Raw genomic sequence first — 16,356 nt, 5'->3', positions numbered from 1 at the left:
AGAGGAGAGGAGAGGAGAGGAGAGGAGAGGAGAGGAGAGGACAAAAGTCAGAGATGTTCATAGCCCAGAGATAGAATCATCTCAAAGGACCCCACCCCCACCACGAGCTGCTGCACTTTAAGGGCCAGAGAGGTTCTAAGATCATCCTCCTCTTTCCCATCAGCTAGAGGTGGAGGTCAAGACCCTGGGGCTACCTGATCCTTTACCCCATCAAAGGGTCATGTGTGCAGGGTGGAGAGGGCTGTTTATGAAACCCTGGCTCCTTTGTTTATAGCTTTATTGGGCGTCTTATCAAGAAGTTGCCATGTGAACTGGTAATGACGTTGATGATTGGTACCAACAGAGTCTATGCCCTTCTCTGGCTTGTGTGAGTTTACTGGCTCTGGCCTCTCTTCCCTGTCAGCATCAAAGAGACCCTACCTGCTTCAGGATTGGCCTGGATAAGGGCTACCGACTCAGTACCAGGCTACCTCAGGACACGCAGGTCAGCAGCCATAGAGTGACCCTTGCCCTCTGTCGGGTAGATCTGAGAAGTGCCAGACTGCCACCCTCCCAGTTGTTTGCCAGGCTAGCCTGTTACCTCAGCCAGCTCTTGTCCTCTTGCCCTTCCAGCCTGAGATTCTTGTTTATTTCCTTGGCATGAACTTGTGATTGGCATAAGTCTAGCTACTTCAGCATGTGAATGAGAAGCCGGTGTTTTCCGGGAAACAGAAAGTGATAGCAATAAGGAAAGGCCCTGTAGGGCTTCTTGACTGTAACAGATTAGACTGTGTACGCAGGTTCATGTGCAAGCACTCAGGGCAAGGAGAATGAGGCTCAGTACCTGTTGGCCCCAAAGTTTTGAATAAAAATTGACACTAGATTAAACCGTTGCTACACTTGTGATGTAACTGGCCTGAGAGACAGTCTTCATTTCTGTTCTAGCCCAACCTCTGCCAGTCACTAGTGGGGTGATCTTCCTCTTGAGGGCTCAGTGCCTCATCTATAAAGACCGTGTTGGGATAGAAGATGGCTGAGGTTCAGGGACCCACTAAACACTTAGAGCTTTGAGAAGCCAGAATCAGGGGCTCACCTTGATATTTCCATTGGCATCTAGAAGGATGTTTTCCAGCTTGAGATCCCGGTGAACGATCCCGTTCTAAAAGAGGAAGGGAACCGAGTCAGGGAAGGTCACCAGGGAAGGGAATGGAGACAAGGGACCTCGTCTAGAAGACGTAACTATCAGAGCTGAGCACAGGCACTCTGGGATACAAATTCACCGGCAAAGTTTAAGGCCTTTCTATGGTCAAGAGAACAAAGCCAGAGATATCAGCATTCCTTGGTCTGAGAGTCCCGAAGCTATTCTCAGAGTTCCAGCCTCAGCGCCCCAGAGACACCCTCCCACAAAGAACACGACCAGGTCTGGAGGGTGGGCGCTCACCTGGTGGCAGTAGTGCAGGGCGGATACGATCTGTCGGAAGAAATGCCTGGCGTCCCGCTCACTCAGCCGTGGCCGCTCACTGATGTAATCGTACAGATCACCTCGGCTGGCATACTCCATGACAATCACAATCTTGCTGCTATTCTCAAACACTGGAGAGGGCGAGCGAGAATGTCAGGCCTTCTGGAGAACACACCCCCACCTCAGGACATAGTCTCTTTCATAGCCTCACCCCAGATAGGACCTCCCTGCAGAATGTCTGCTACAGGGGACAGGGTCCACAGGGCAGCGAATAAGGGCAGAAGAGCCTATGAAGACGACTCAGTGCCTTCTTGGAGCAGCAAATCAAGACATGAGGTCAGTGGTTACGTTTAGGCTTTTGAGGACTCAGCAATCTCCCAGGAAGACAGAGATATCACTGTAGGGGTAAAAGGCCCTACACTTCATCTTATGACCTTGGTCAAACTGCTACTACATCTACCAGGGAGCATGCAGAGTTGCTGTATGAACTTGGATACGCAATCAAACCATTGTGCCTTAGCTTCCTCCCCTGAGATCAGACACCAGTAACTTCCCAGGTCTCAGGCGAGAAACAGGCAAGAAACCGGTGACAGACAATGCTTGGTCTGGTACAGTATTTGATACACGAGAAAGTGCTCAAAAACAGGACCTATTAATGTCTACTGTTCTCGTGTATAATTCTAAAACCTGACACCTGCCCCATGACTGTGAGAGCCTAGACGGTCCTCGGTCCTGCCACCATTCAGAGGACACAGGCTGGGGCCGGAGTGCATATGGCCTCGATCACAGAGGCAATCAATAAACATGTGGTAATTAATTGGCTGGCTAGCTGGCTGGCTTCTTGGCAGTCAGCCCACCCCGGTTAGCCCATCTCCATGTGTAGGAGGGGCCGTCTTACCACCTCACACCGAGCCCTGGCTCCAGTCCTCTAAAAACGTAGAAAATAGCTGGCTCCTGAAACTGGCCCTTCAGCTGGTGTGTCTGTCAGAACACGCTAGGCTATGACAGCGCATCTTCGTGTGAAACGGGTCCTATGAGTTTGGCTTGCTGGGCCAGCCCCAGAGCCTCTGAGAAGGAGCTAAGGGGCGAGTTCTCAGCTTCAAGGCCGGAGAAAGAGTTGTGGTGCTGTTTTCCAGGTGAACTCACTCGGGGACCCAGACTCTTAGGGGTACCTGACTGACACTCTTCACTTGTGATTCTCAGTTTATACGCAACCTCTAAGCTAGGAACCAAAGATAAAGAGGCGGCACAGTGCATTGTGAGGAACATGAGAAGTCAGTCCCAGCACTCCCGAGTCTATACAAAACATCCAGAGTTCTATAGCAAGATGAAAATGAATCTGGAGGAACCCTTTAGACACCAGTAACAGTGATGCCCTGTGCCTGTACCATCAACATGCTTGAGTGTGTATGTGTGTGCTCACACACACACCCCCAACAAAACACAACACAACACAAGAATGAAAACACAACAAAACAAAACCCTGAGCATCAGTTCAGTTCTCTGACCCAAGTGGGACCTGGGTATGGGGAGAATTCACATATACCCCAGTTCATGCACATGCATGTGGGGGCGCGTGCACACATTACCAGTCACTAAGCGTGATCTGCCCACTGTTCCCGGAGGGAAGAAAAGATAAATACCATTAGCCTTCGCTGCCACTTGTCTGGGCTCCTCATGGGACAGACTCAAGCCAGAGGATCATAACAGTAGCTTTGCCCTTTATCTTCCTATGAACCTGAGAGTAGAGACATTTCTATTCGACCTACCAGGAATCTTCAGACAAAAGAAAACCACTCCAGACAAGTCTACAGGCTCCCCCTCCCCTCCCTCCTCCTGCTGTCCCTGTGATCCGGGTTACTGAAGTTACATAAAGACTTGAAGCAGACAGGTGTACGTGGGAGGGCATTCTCTCCCGGGTCACCCCCTCCTGCTCACTTTGTTGTCTGGGCTGCAGGGAAGAGGGCAGCCAGAGTGATCAAGCCAGAACTGATGTCAGAAGAGAGGTGAGAGAGGCAAGAATAAACCCCTGCAGGAGTGATCCAGGGGCACAAGGCGACTTTAGGAGGCCTGGCTAACAGAGGAGCATTGAGCAGCACCCACACACCTGAGACAGGTGCGGACTCCAGCCTTTCAGCCTCTCCTGGGTGTCTAAGGATCTCGTGGGGTTGGGAGGCAGTGCTATTAGGGAAAAACTCAACAACAACAACAAAAGGCTTGCAGTCTGAGATGAGGGTGCAGCTCAATTTACAGCACTTACCTAGCAAGTATGGGATTCTAGATAGGACCCCAGCCATGCTACAAAGACACAAACTAAACTACTGGCTTTTCTACTTACAAAGTACTCCATGACAGTATGCAGTTGGATTTTTGCAACTGCCCTGTGATATAGATGGATTATGGGAGAAGTCCTGTGTCACGTGGCAGGGTTTTAAATCCAGCTTTTGCAACTCCAAAGCCTTTATCATGCTTCGGGGTTTTTTTGTTTTGTTTTGTTTTGTTTTTTTAAGAGAACTTGCTTTGTTTAAGTTATGTATTTATTAAAAGGTGGGGTCCTGTTATGCACCTTTGAATGATCTCAAATTTATATTCCTCTTATCTTAGGCAGCCTAGAGCTGGGGTTACAGGCATCACCATTGGGCACATGTTGCTTCTTTGTGTTGGCAGATCTGACTGTGTGCACCCCCTCACTCCAGAGACCTGCCTGTCTCCCAGCTCCAAGTGTTCCACTACTGTACCTTCATGGATGGCAATGATGTGGGGGTGGTTGAGCGAAGACATGATCTCAATCTCCCTCCGTATGTGCAGCAGATCCTGCTCATCTTTGATTTTGTCTTTCCTGATTGACTTGATGGCCACCTGGGAACAGAGGATGCAGGAGATTAAGGAGAAAGGTCTAGCAAGGAAGAGGCATCTCTGAGGATGCTCCATGAGCCCTGGTCCTGGAACTCTGCCTGCAGCTGCAATACAGCAGGCACCAAGAGAAGCCACCCACCTTCACCAGGGCAGGTGGCGGCAATTTGAAGATCACCTTGTCAAGCAAAGGCTGTCACCTCTGAGTCCAGTGCAGTCAAAGCAGCACTGACTAATGACCTCATTTTTAAAGTCTACAGGTGAACAAGAAACGTAACAGCCTGCACCTGTGTGAGGCTAGATGCTTCAGGATTTACAAATCAAATATGCACAGGGCATCCCAAGGACAATGCGCACCCCAAGGACAAGGACCTGGGATGACTTGCTCAGGATGATCTGCTCAGCACTCGATGCCAGGTAGAGGACCTGGCACACATTAGTCAGGGAATAGCAATTTACTATATGAGTAAATATACTGGTCCTCACAAGAACTCTGGAAAGAGATGAAGAAAGTATCCTCACCCTCAGCCACTGGTAAAGAAACTGGAAACACAGCAGACTAAATGCTTTCCTTAAAGTCATCGTCAATGACTAGCACAGCTGGCAAGCTGATTGAGTTTAGTTCTTCTTCTGTCCCAAACGACAATTTGCAATAAACAACCACTCACTTGCCAAACACTAAAGCAACCCAAATGCCTACCAACAGGTGATGGATAGACAAACTTGGTATCAATCTGTCAGAAAAGGAATGGAATTCTGATACCTACTATAACATGGCTAAACCATGAAAACATACTCAGTGAAATAAGCTAGTCACAGAGTGACAGATGTTATGTCACCCCTTTTTATGAGGAACTAAAATAAACAACTCTATAGAAAATAGATCAAAAGTTACCAGGGGTATAGGGCAAAAGATGGCATGGGGGTGTTGTTATTTAATGGGTACAGCACTTCTACTTGGGATGATAAAACGGTTTTAGAGGGCTGAAAAAGAGATGTCTCAGCAGTTAAGAGCATTGGCTGTTCTTCCAAAGTACCCGAGTTTGGGTCCCAGCACCCAGCTGGTAGCTTACAACTGTCTGTAACTCCAGTTCCAAGGGACCAGACATCCTGAGCAGATGTACAAACATACATCCCGAGAAGACAGACATACACAACAAATAAAAACATTTTATTTTGTATTAGGATGATTTACAACAATGTGGATCTGTTTAAAATGCTGGCAAGTTATTTGCCATAAGAAAAAAGATCATCAAAGCAAACAAAACAAAAACAAAAACAAAAACCACCCTCCAGTGACCAATCTTCAAAGTCCAGGTAAGGAATGTCCAACAACAAGCAAACAAGTAGACAGTCCTCTGGGGCTTACAGCCTTAAAGGGTCTTAAAGGTGGAAAAGAATTAAGAACCCCCAGTTGGTGTGTGGCGGGCTCAGGAAGGGTGGGTACAGAGGAAACAGAGGAGCTACACTTAAGAGTGTCCATCTTTCTGGTCCATGGCTTTCTCTAGAATGGAGAGAACAGAAACCATAGAGCCAGGACCCAGAACGCCTGGTTCTCCAGTTCTATCCCAGTGGTTGTGGGTAAGTCCTACCCTTCTCAGGGCCTCAGCTGCCTTTCCGTGAAATAAACAGATTGAACTAAGTAGTCATGGGGGGGGGGGGGGCTTTCCTGCTCTGGTCTGTGAAGTGAGCTGTACAGAAGCCAGTGGCCCTCAGGCTGGGTGAAGATTGGGTGTCCCATGTCAGTCAGTTCCTGGCAAGTTCTGGCCAAGGACACCAACAGAATGGTAAACACAGGACTTCCTCTTCACACAAGTAATGAGAAATATGAAGGCCCAGCCTGAGGTAAACAGCTCCTCATTCAATTTCCCAGGAGGGCTGGCCTCCCCTCTGGATTCAAAAGGAGACAGAAAGGAACACCCCCCCCCGCCCCCCTCAAGGGGCAGGGCCTCTAATCCACCCTTTCACAGGCTCGGGAGGTAGACAATAGCTTCAGCTCTCTGGACAGCAGGCTCTTTTCGGTTTGTGCTCCCCACCTGACAAGAATGCGGAATAGCCCTAATCCTGTCAGAGGAGTTGCTCACAATGCCCATAGCCCGGTCACCCCGGCAACGGGCCAAGGATGGCGCGCCCTCCGCCCCATCAGGCCCTAAAGCTGCATTGCTGAAAGGGGACAGGCCCCATTCTCAGCCCTCCCCAGAACAGGGCAGGGAGGACAACAGCAGATGGTCACCATGGAGCCTCATCCCTGAGAGGCCCAATGCAGGGGGATGATGCAGATGGGGGACAATGCAGATGGGAGGATCGGTCTGCTTCAACATTCCGCTCTAACCCCACTCCCTAAAGAGCTAGGCAGAAAAGTCCTGGGCTTAGAACAGGAGCAGGGCAAAGGCCTTGAATATTCCTTCAACTAGGAGATTGCTCTCTCTTCTCCATTCAGCACAGAGCCATACTCCCACACGCCACTTCTCCACACTGCTTTTCTCAGCCTGAAGGGGAGATTGCATGGCCTGCTCTCTTCTCTGTAAGTCTTTGTTCACGAAACCAGACAATGAGTAAAGGGCTGTTGAACTCTTTAGAGACAAAGGTCTGTAAAAGACCTATTAGTAGGTAGTAAAAACAGTCATAGGTAAACACACACCACTATCTAGACAACTAAAAATACCTGAGTGCCTAAAATGCATCCAGGCAAAGACCAGGCAGATGTCAGATGCACAGTCGTGTACACACAAGTGTATAGACTACTGAGGTGATGTCATAGGCTTAGGGACAGAGCTCTAAGGGTATAGGGGCCAAAAGAAATGAGTTTCCAAAACAGATTTTTGAGGGTGCTAGGAATTATTTGGTATGGCTTGTGGGCATGCAGGTATCAAGAGCCACTTCTAACCTTAGAAGACCTAAAATTCTAATTTCACCCCATATCATTCTTCTATAAGACATCCAAGGGGTGAGCAGCAGTCGCCGAACCCCCAGTTATCCACAATAGGTCCTAGGAGATCCTGTCTGGCACTTCCCAGGAAGGAAATCAGGCATGTTATTGGTCCTCCATCAGTCCCCCAAAGGGTGACTGAAGACAAGGATTGATTTATCACTGGTATGGTGGGGCTAGGCCACTATTCCCAAACTCTGCCAGCCCTAGTATGTCAAAGTAAGTTCAATCTACTACCTCCCAAGACTAGAAAGAGCCCGGCTTGCAGAAGGCCCTTAACAGCTGGACACTAGTGAACACTCATTACAAATATCTATTTGTTAAGTCCCTGGATGATCTTTGCCTGAAGGAACCAGTGATCAGATAAGGTTTCCACGATCCCCTCCTCCCCAGATCTGGGTGGAGTCTCCCTCAGTTACAAGAACTAATTTCTAGAGACCTTTGTTCTCACCTGCAGGATTACTGGCAACTGTGCCTAAGGATGAAAATAAGCTGACTGAAGCCTAAGAAGAAGGTACCAACTGCAGACAGGTACCCAACCCAAAGGATGGCCACAGGCCAAGGTCTTTGTCCTGACACAAGTTGGGTTTGTTTTTTTTTAATTTTTGTAAATGTATTAATTTTATGTGTATGGGTTTTTTTCCCATGTATACATATGTACACCATGTGTGTGCCTGGTGCCCAGGAGGTCTGAAGAGGGTGTCAGATCCCCTGGAAGCCGAGTTACAGATGGTGGTGATGGTGATGGGACCTGGGGGGTCTGAAGAGCGGCAAGTGCTGTTAACCACTGAAGCCTCATTTTTCAGCTCCCTGACACCCTTAGCACCGCCACCCTCTTCACCCTGCATATTACCCACATGTAATCCATTTATTATATGGCCACCACACTCTGAGGCAGACCAAGGATGACTCTGTGTAGGTGAATCCATGGCCGTCTATGTGAACCCAGGCACCTGATTCTCACTTGTCTCAAGCCATGCAACACAAGGCACAGAAAACTAGGAGCCTCTGGCTAACTGAGCTGTCCAGTTTGTTTGTTTGTTTGCTTGATAAGACTTATTTATTTATCTTTACTTTATGCATGAGTGTTTTGCCTGTGTGCCATACATGTATGCCACAGGCATACGATGCCCATGGGGATTAGAAGAGAGCTTTGGATCCCCTGAAATTGGAGTTACAGATGGTTCTGAGCGGCCAGCAACATGGGCGCTGGGAACCAAACTCAGGTCCTCTGTAAGGGCAGCAAGTGCCCCTAACGGCTCAGCTATGGCTGCACTCCTGGGCTGTCCAGCTTTTAAAGTCCTGGCTCATGGAAAGGCTTGGGGAGCATTAGGAATGGCTTTCTTTACTTGGAAGAGCATAGGGAAGCAGCCCAGGAGAAAACTGTTTCAGATATGGAAGGATGGGTGAGGTTTTCAGCTAAGACAGTGGGCTAGGGAAGTGAATCAGAGCACGCCAGGCAGGTCAGGGTAGATCTCCAAGTTTCCTTCCGTACGTCAACGATCTGTGTACAGCTTCTTCAGAAATGGGTCACCGCAATGTCAGGAAGGAGTCATCTAAGGACCGTTGCTAGGCCATCGTGTTGGGCCATGTTAGCTGCCAGAGCAGACCTGCTGAAACCATTCTTGTCCTTGAAGCTCTGCGAGTTCATAAAGGCAACAAAGCTAACTCCTCAACCAGCAGCAAACAATTCAGAAAGATAAACTCGGGGCTGGAGAGATGGCTCAGAGGTTAAGAGCACTGACTGCTCTTCCAGAGGTCCTGAGTTCAAATCCCAGCAACCACATGGTGGCTCACAACNGAGGTTAAGAGCACTGACTGCTCTTCCAGAGGTCCTGAGTTCAAATCCCAGCAACCACATGGTGGCTCACAACCATCCATAATGAGATCTGATGCCTTCTTCTGGTGTGTCTGAAGACAACTACAGTGTACTTACATATAATAATAAATAAATCTTTTTTAAAAAAGGGAAAGAAAGAAAGATAAACTCACTTCACCAAAGTTCCTCCATGCACAGGACAGGACTACAATGAAGGAGAAGCTAGTATCTCAGAAGACAAAAGTTCCTTGAAGGTGTCCAATTCTGCCCTGCCCCCCATCCCTGGAGAAGGGCCTGCCCGTATCTTGCCATAGGCCACATTGTGTGTGCCACTCCTTCCACTTAAAACATGCCCACTCTTTGCCAACACCCTGAGGAGTTGGTACTGAGGCTCCATGGGTAAATAACTCCTCTCTCCCAGAGCTCGGATTAGAAATGATCTGTATTCGGGTGATCAGAAAGCTTTAGAAAGAAAAAGAAGGGAAGGGGGTGGGGAGGGCAGAGATGCTAGTTCTGGGTGCTGGGAGAGATGGTCCAAGTTGGGCATCTCTGGTCACAGCCAAGATCCTTGATTCCTTTGTGCCCTTTCATGGGAAGCAGGCAAGGTGCTGGATGATGACCCACTTAGATAGTACAGGAGAGGTTAGGTTAGGCAGTCCTGGCTGAGCAGCAGGGATGTACCACCCTACCAAGAGCCAGACGGGATTCATGAAGAAGCTGTGTAGGTAACCTGAGCCATCTCCCCCAGTCCCATCGAATGCCACCTCCTCCCTGCCTCCTTCTAGCCCACTCTGCCAGGTTCCTGAGCAAGGAGCTTCTCTGCCCAGCCCTTTTGTGTGGTTTGGCTGGAGCCCAAGGACAAGAGTCGCCTGCAGCCTCCCTCCCTGCTGCTGAGCAGGCAGGTGCAGGAGGAGCTGGGAGGGCAGCATCTTGCCCAACAAGCCTTTGGCGGCTGGCCAACGGGAGTCTTTCTCTGAAGTTAGGCGAATGAGAGATGAGGGCTTTGAACAAAGCAGAGACCATAGTGATTCAACTCAAGAAGACTGAGCCCAGTCCATGCTTCTTATTGAGGCAGGAGAGGACCAGGGCAAGAGGGTTCCCTAGGTCAAAGTCACTCTTACTGGGACAATAAGCCACATGTGTCGGAGACACTGCTAGGATTTTACAGATATTATTTTATTTAATCCTAGGGAAACCCACGACATTATAATCTGCATTTTACACAGAGGGGAACATAGAGAGGTTAACGCACCCGGCAAGCAATAGGAAGCACAATTGGACGCTTTGCAGGAATATAGTATCGTTCCTGCACCCAGAATCCTTCAGCAAAGAATGGGGGTTCCCAGTGCCGTCTCCCACTCTAAACATTGCCTGCGGTGCTGGGAGGGCGGCTGGAGCTAGCCGATGGGATGACAAAGCACTCAGAGGCAAGCCCGGGCTCATCTCAAAACTAACCTCCAGACCGAGACTCAGCACTTGGTCATCCAAAGCGTATGGTGGCCAAGTCTGGAGGTTCTGCTGCCGGTCTGCCATTGCCCAGTCAAAGACAAGTCAGTTCCCCTCTCTGGGCCTCAGTTCCCTCATCTGCCAATGGAGGAAGCAGCGTGTCTCCATCGCCCACCGAGCAATTGGAAATGTAAAAGGAGCAGAAGCAATGTGACCCCACAGAACCTACCCACGTGGGTGCCCTTCTGGCCCCCTTAGTGGTGACTGAGACATCCATGCAGATCAGACCCATGGCTTCGGTGAGACCCGGGCATGTGTTTTTCTCTTTAGGGGTTGGTCAGGGGAGCTGGGAGATTCACAGGAGGAAATGTCATTTGGATACCAGGAATGTGTCTGAGATCCAGAGCAAATATTTGTTTTTCCTCTGATGCCCTCCTGGAGCAGCCATTAGTCTCCCCTTACCTGTCCTTCCCTGCAGATAATCCCATGGGACCCTGCTTAACTATCTCTATAAGGAGAATGGGAAGCAAGTTGTAAATGTGGTGAGAAATTCCTGGCAGCAGGAGGTTTTCCTGGGAACCACCAACAGCCCCAGCTCCTCAGGGCAAGGCCTAAGCAGCGCCATGTCCCTCTCCCCCACTGAAGTATCAGAAGTATAGGTCTCTTTAGGGAAAGCAGTTAAGATGTAGGGGTGGGTGGGTGGAGATGAGGGCACTGCTCCAGGATTGAGAAATCATTAGCACAGCGGAGAGATGCTTTCCAAGAAAGAGGGGGGGGGACCCTAAGCAAACTCTTAACAGCAATCCTGGGTGGTCTGGCTGGGGAGTTTCAGAGCACTCTCTCCACATTTGCTGATCTTGGCTCCTTGCATGTAGCAAGACATGGGAACCTGGGAGTTCCTTCTGATTTTCTCTGTTTTGATGTAAGAGTCATTGATTTACTTCACTTCAAAATCAAATGTGATCTCTCTCTGTCTCTGTGTGTGTGTTTGTGTGTGTGTGTGTGTGTGTGTGTGTGTATGTGTGTGTGTGCGTGCGTGCACGCGTGTAAGGCAGTGACCTCAATCAAGAGCTGATGTGAACTCTGAACTTTGATCTCAGTTTCTCAGACACTCTAGCTCCCTCAATCCACTCTTCCTACAACAAGCGACATAGCACACAAGCCACTATTAGCCACTATTTCCTAGCTAAGCCCCCAGACAAAGCCTGGGCCCTGAAGTCTCAAGACTGAAGCCTCTGGGGCCCTGGCACTTTATAGAAAGAGAAAGAAAAGAAAGCCCGGAAGTACACGATTGCCCAATAACTGTAACCTGGCAGCGGGCAACTGGGGACTGTGCCAGGCCTTAGCAGGAAAAACATACTTGCTCCTATTGATGGGGTTATAATCCACTCCTTTCTCCAACATCCACTCTCCTTCACCAATGAAATGACTTCTTGAATTTCAAACCAGCTACTGGCTGCAAAAGCAAACAATTAGGGGAGGGGACCATTCCCATAGTCAATAGGGCAAATGATGGCCGCACATACACACACACCCCCTCACAAACAGCATCCACTGGACCTGCCAAATGTTCTCCCTAAACCACCTGCTCTGAGCCTTGCTGAAATGTGAATTATAGACCTTTTATAAAATAGTTCCCTTGGTGGGAAATGAGAGACTGCGCATTTTAAACAAGTAGCCAGCTAATACTCAGGCCCACTGAACTGGAGTGGAAGAAACATTGTTGTGTAACTTTTGGTAAATCTGCTGTCCTTCCAAGGGGACGTTTCCAGATAGGAGTATTTATTCTCAACACAGGATCTGTGATCAGGGCTCACATGCATTCACATTTATATCTTATTTTTTCCAAGCAGCTTGTGAGACCGGCTGTGTTCTCTCTATTTTTGCAGAAGGGGAAACAGAAAACAGAGATGGAGGAACTTGCTCAGAGTTACAGATTATTATTACGATTACACATGCGTGAATCAAAAGGGCAAGTTCCCCAAAGGCCTCATATCCAAAGATGTGGCTGGAGTGCTGGGAGTGGACCTGACATTCGGGCCTGCTTTTACATTTCCCAGAATAAAAGCCTATCACAACCAAATTTAGTTTCATTTCGGCTGGAAAGGCCTCAAAGTGTCAAGTCAGAGTTAAAGATCTCCACCCCTCATCCATCTACTGAGATCTGGTACTTTCAACTTCCTCCTTCCATTCTACTCTGTTGACATTTGTTCCCGTCAAAATTCAAGTTAAGCCCCGTCTTCTCAAACTACAGGCATCTAGTGAAGCTAAGGTTCTCAGGTCCATGAGAACTGTCCTGAAAACCACGGACAGACACATCTAAAATGCGCGCGCCTGGCAACTCAGCCCAGGACACCGCAAGGGACGCGCTGTGAGCTCCCGAGAGCCGGGAGCCGCGAGGGACACTCACCAGACGCCCCGAGCTCTCTCGTGCCTTCTTCACCTTCCCGTAGGTGCCCTTGCCCAGGGTCTCCAGGAACTCGTAGCGGTGCCGCAGGTTGTGTTTGTGATGGTGCCGCTTCACTGCTTGCTTCTTCATCAGAGGTTTAGGCGACTTGATGAGCCCGTCCGCCAGCGGCCGGGCGCTCTCCGAGGCCAGGGCGGAGGCCGAGGGAACCTGGCTCGGGCGCTGGGGTAAGGCCACCGACTCCATGGTGCGGGGACCGCGAGGTGGAGAGGGTCGGGCAGCAGCAGCAGCAGCGCGCGGAGAGCCGCAGGCTCAGAGGTCACAGCCGCACCCGAGCACGCTAGAAAGCCCCGCGTTCCGAATTGCTATAAAACGTTTCGAGGGGGAACGTCCTGACCACGCCCCTGCGTCCCATTGGCCGACTTGCCGGCGGCTCGTGACCAAAACCTCTCGCATTGGTTCACCCGCTCCTGCCCCGTTCCTCCCCTTGGCTAGGCGCGGAAAGGTGTGAATGGGGCCCCGCCCACTTGGACCCGAGGCCCAGGAATGCGAGAAAGGAGGCAAAACCGAATTAATACCCGAAGTGCCAGTCCTTAGGATTGAAGGCTCTCTGAATTGCTTTAGTCTCTGAATGACGCCAACCTTGTGCTATTGTGCTGTGTTCTCGGTTGGCAAGGGACAATCTAAGGGCACTAGAAAGTCCCGAAGTATTTCTCCACATGCAGTAAATTGTTTCTTCCAAGCTCAAAACCTGAAAAGCCTTTTGATAACTTCTTGAGGTCCATAAAGGAGAAAGTGAATAGGGAAATGGAATGGGTTGGAGACTGACGCCAGCTAAGCACCAGTAGAGAGCTGTCCTGACTCCATGTTCACTCTGCTTGGGTTCCACCAACCTTAATTGGATTCTGGAATCCAACAGGCCTGGGAAATCCTTACTTTGTAGGGTTGAGTGGATTCCCTCAAGATGTGGTAGCCTTGTGGATCTTCATAAATTGTGAAAAAAGCATGTCACATTCCAAGGACTTACATCCACGAGCTCCTAAATCTGTCCCAGGGTTTCCTCTCAGTGATTTGATTTTTTTTTTTTCTCAAAAGAGCAGGAAGTTGGTCATAAGATTTGGCTGCATTTGAGGGGCCTGGAAGGCTATGTCCAGACCCCCCTTTCCGATGTAGAAAGTGAGTTTACTTCTGCCACACAGCTGGCAAGAAAGCCTGGAATTCAGATACTGGCCTATAGGGAAAGAGTACAGGACAAGAGGACTTCCCCAATTCTAGCTATTCCGGGCAAGCATCCCTCCCTAGTCTGCAGAACCTCATCTCTAGCTGCATCTTTAGGACTTGGCAGAGGATCAAAGAGGACTACGTCCTCAATTATCAAATTAAAAAAAAAAAAAAACTACTCTCTGCCTATTTTCCTACTTCTGTTTGCCCTTTGAATCTTTTCAGGGGGAATAACTGGTGTCTCCTTGTCTTGGAGCTCTCTGTAGCCAGAGACCATCCACCGGGAATCAGCGTTCTCTAAGTCTGGACGGTCCATGGAAACTGTATAGCTAGTTTGGCGCCCTGTCTTCTGCCAGCCTGCCTCTCCAGTCTGAGTAGTCTGTGAAAATAGAAAAGGCTCAACCAGTTTGCTCTCTGTGCGCCCTGTCTGTCAGTTCCTGGGGTCTGTCCAGGCAGAGTAGGACAATGAAAAGCACGTGTCAGAGGAGCAGGCTTAGGGATGGGAGACCTGGGTTCCAGTCCTGACTAACATGAGAAGAGGAGGGAGCCCCTAGCCCAGATGAGAGGAGGACAGTTTGGGGTTGCCTTCTAAAGATAGGGCTTTTAAAGCTTACTAGAAGACCCATGTCTGTTAGCTAGCTGTATCAACATTTCCTCATAAGATGAGGACTTTTTCAGAGGAGCCCAAGTTTCCCTTTAAGACTCAATCTAGACATTTATCACTATTCCTAAACACCCCCAATACCCAGGACACTGCTGAACAGATAAAGGTGCACAGTGGATTCATACAGACCAGATGGATGGATGGACACAGGAGGCAAACAAACAGACCTGCAGGCAGAGGAGTGAGCCATCAGAACCATGGAGAGGACTGAGAGATGGCTCAGCAGGTAAGAGCACTGAGTGATCTTCCAGAGGACCAGGATTTGATCCCCGGCACCCACAAGATGACCCACAAAGAGCCATAACTCCAGTACCAGGGGTTCTGGCCCCCTCTTCTAATCTCCAATGATATCAAGCATGTATGTTCTGCACAGACATGCATACTGGCATAATGCTGTACATATAAAATAAATGAACAATTGTTTACAGAACTACTGATTAGAACAACCAAGTGCCAGAACTAACTTTCATTCTGTGTAGGGAGGACCTGGGATGTGGCTCAGTGACTTAAAGATTGGGCTTAGCTCTTTGGAGGATTTGTTAGGCCATTTAAGCTGAGCTGAGTCACCCTCATTCAGTTTGTCTGCCTCACGCTCTAGTCTTAGGAGGATGCACTTCTTCTAACCCTTGCACCCAATCACCAACTACTTAGCCCAATGATTCTCAACCTTCCTAATCCTGTGACCCTTTAATGCAATTCCTTGTATTGTGACCTCCCAACCATAAAATTATCTTTGTTGCTACTTCACAACTGCAATTTTGCTACTGTTATGAATTGTAATGTAAATATCTGATGCGGGGGCTCTCTGGTATGTGACTTCTGAGAAAAGACCCTGCAATTCTAAAGAGGTCATGACCCACAGGTTGGGAACCAAGGATTTAAAGACTCTTGTGGAAAATGAGCCTTCTGTGCAGTCACCGGGAATAAGTATCCATTCCTGCACTCCTGCACCCCATAGTCTGAATGTGCTGTGACAAGCATTACGTGCAGTGCGGGAAATGGGATGGGAGTGGGTAAGGCAGGTATCAGGCACATCTAAGGGGGATGACTACTAATTAGTTCCCCACTCTCGAGAATTTGTCTGCCTGACAAGACAAATAAGATAAATAAAGAAGATAAAAACAAAATAAGCTTCCTCTATAATCTAGGACAGAAAGTGGGAGACCCCCTCAAAGTGATGTGAAGTACAGGTATATGGCAGAAAAGTTGGATCTTATCTGGTTCAGGGGTCAGGGGGTGCTCAGAGGAAACTACTTGGGTCTTGAAAGGGTGGGTGAGACATAGATTAGTCTCAGGCATGACATGGAGAGGCAGGGAGAAGGAACAGAGAGAGCTGATACATTTGTTTTCTGTGCATCTGAGAACCATAAGGGGTCTCTAGGACCCAAGAGTATCTACTCCCCGGGACTATTGGGGCAGATCTCATTTTTCCCTCTGGGAGAAGAGCAGATGCAGGACCCAGCTCACCACCCACCTCCAGCCAGAGACCTGGATCATTAAATTGCCTTTTCCCAGAACTCAGATGAGTTATGGCCCTCGGTCAGCTCTTAGCCCCACTCTGTGGTGGACAGTAAGG

General features: G+C 49.1%; 1 protein-coding gene across 1 annotated transcript in view; it reads right to left on the bottom strand.

The window, feature by feature from the left end:
- Nuak2 (NUAK family kinase 2) overlaps window positions 1-13,249 on the bottom strand; it is a 17,065-nt gene extending 3,816 nt beyond the window's left edge. The window contains exons 1-4 of the mRNA XM_021159022.1: window positions 12,899-13,249; window positions 4,180-4,300; window positions 1,421-1,572; window positions 1,073-1,138 (exon numbers count right to left, since the gene is read on the bottom strand). Coding sequence (XP_021014681.1) covers window positions 1,073-1,138; window positions 1,421-1,572; window positions 4,180-4,300; window positions 12,899-13,141 — 582 coding nt within the window. The 5' untranslated portion in view covers window positions 13,142-13,249. The remainder of the gene's footprint in view (window positions 1-1,072; window positions 1,139-1,420; window positions 1,573-4,179; window positions 4,301-12,898) is intronic.
- Between the last annotated feature and the right edge of the window lie 3,107 nt (window positions 13,250-16,356).

Source organism: Mus caroli, chromosome 1 (genome assembly GCF_900094665.2).
Source record: "Mus caroli chromosome 1, CAROLI_EIJ_v1.1, whole genome shotgun sequence".
Lineage (NCBI taxonomy): Eukaryota > Metazoa > Chordata > Mammalia > Rodentia > Muridae > Mus > Mus caroli.
This window is presented reverse-complemented; position numbering and strand designations above follow the sequence as displayed.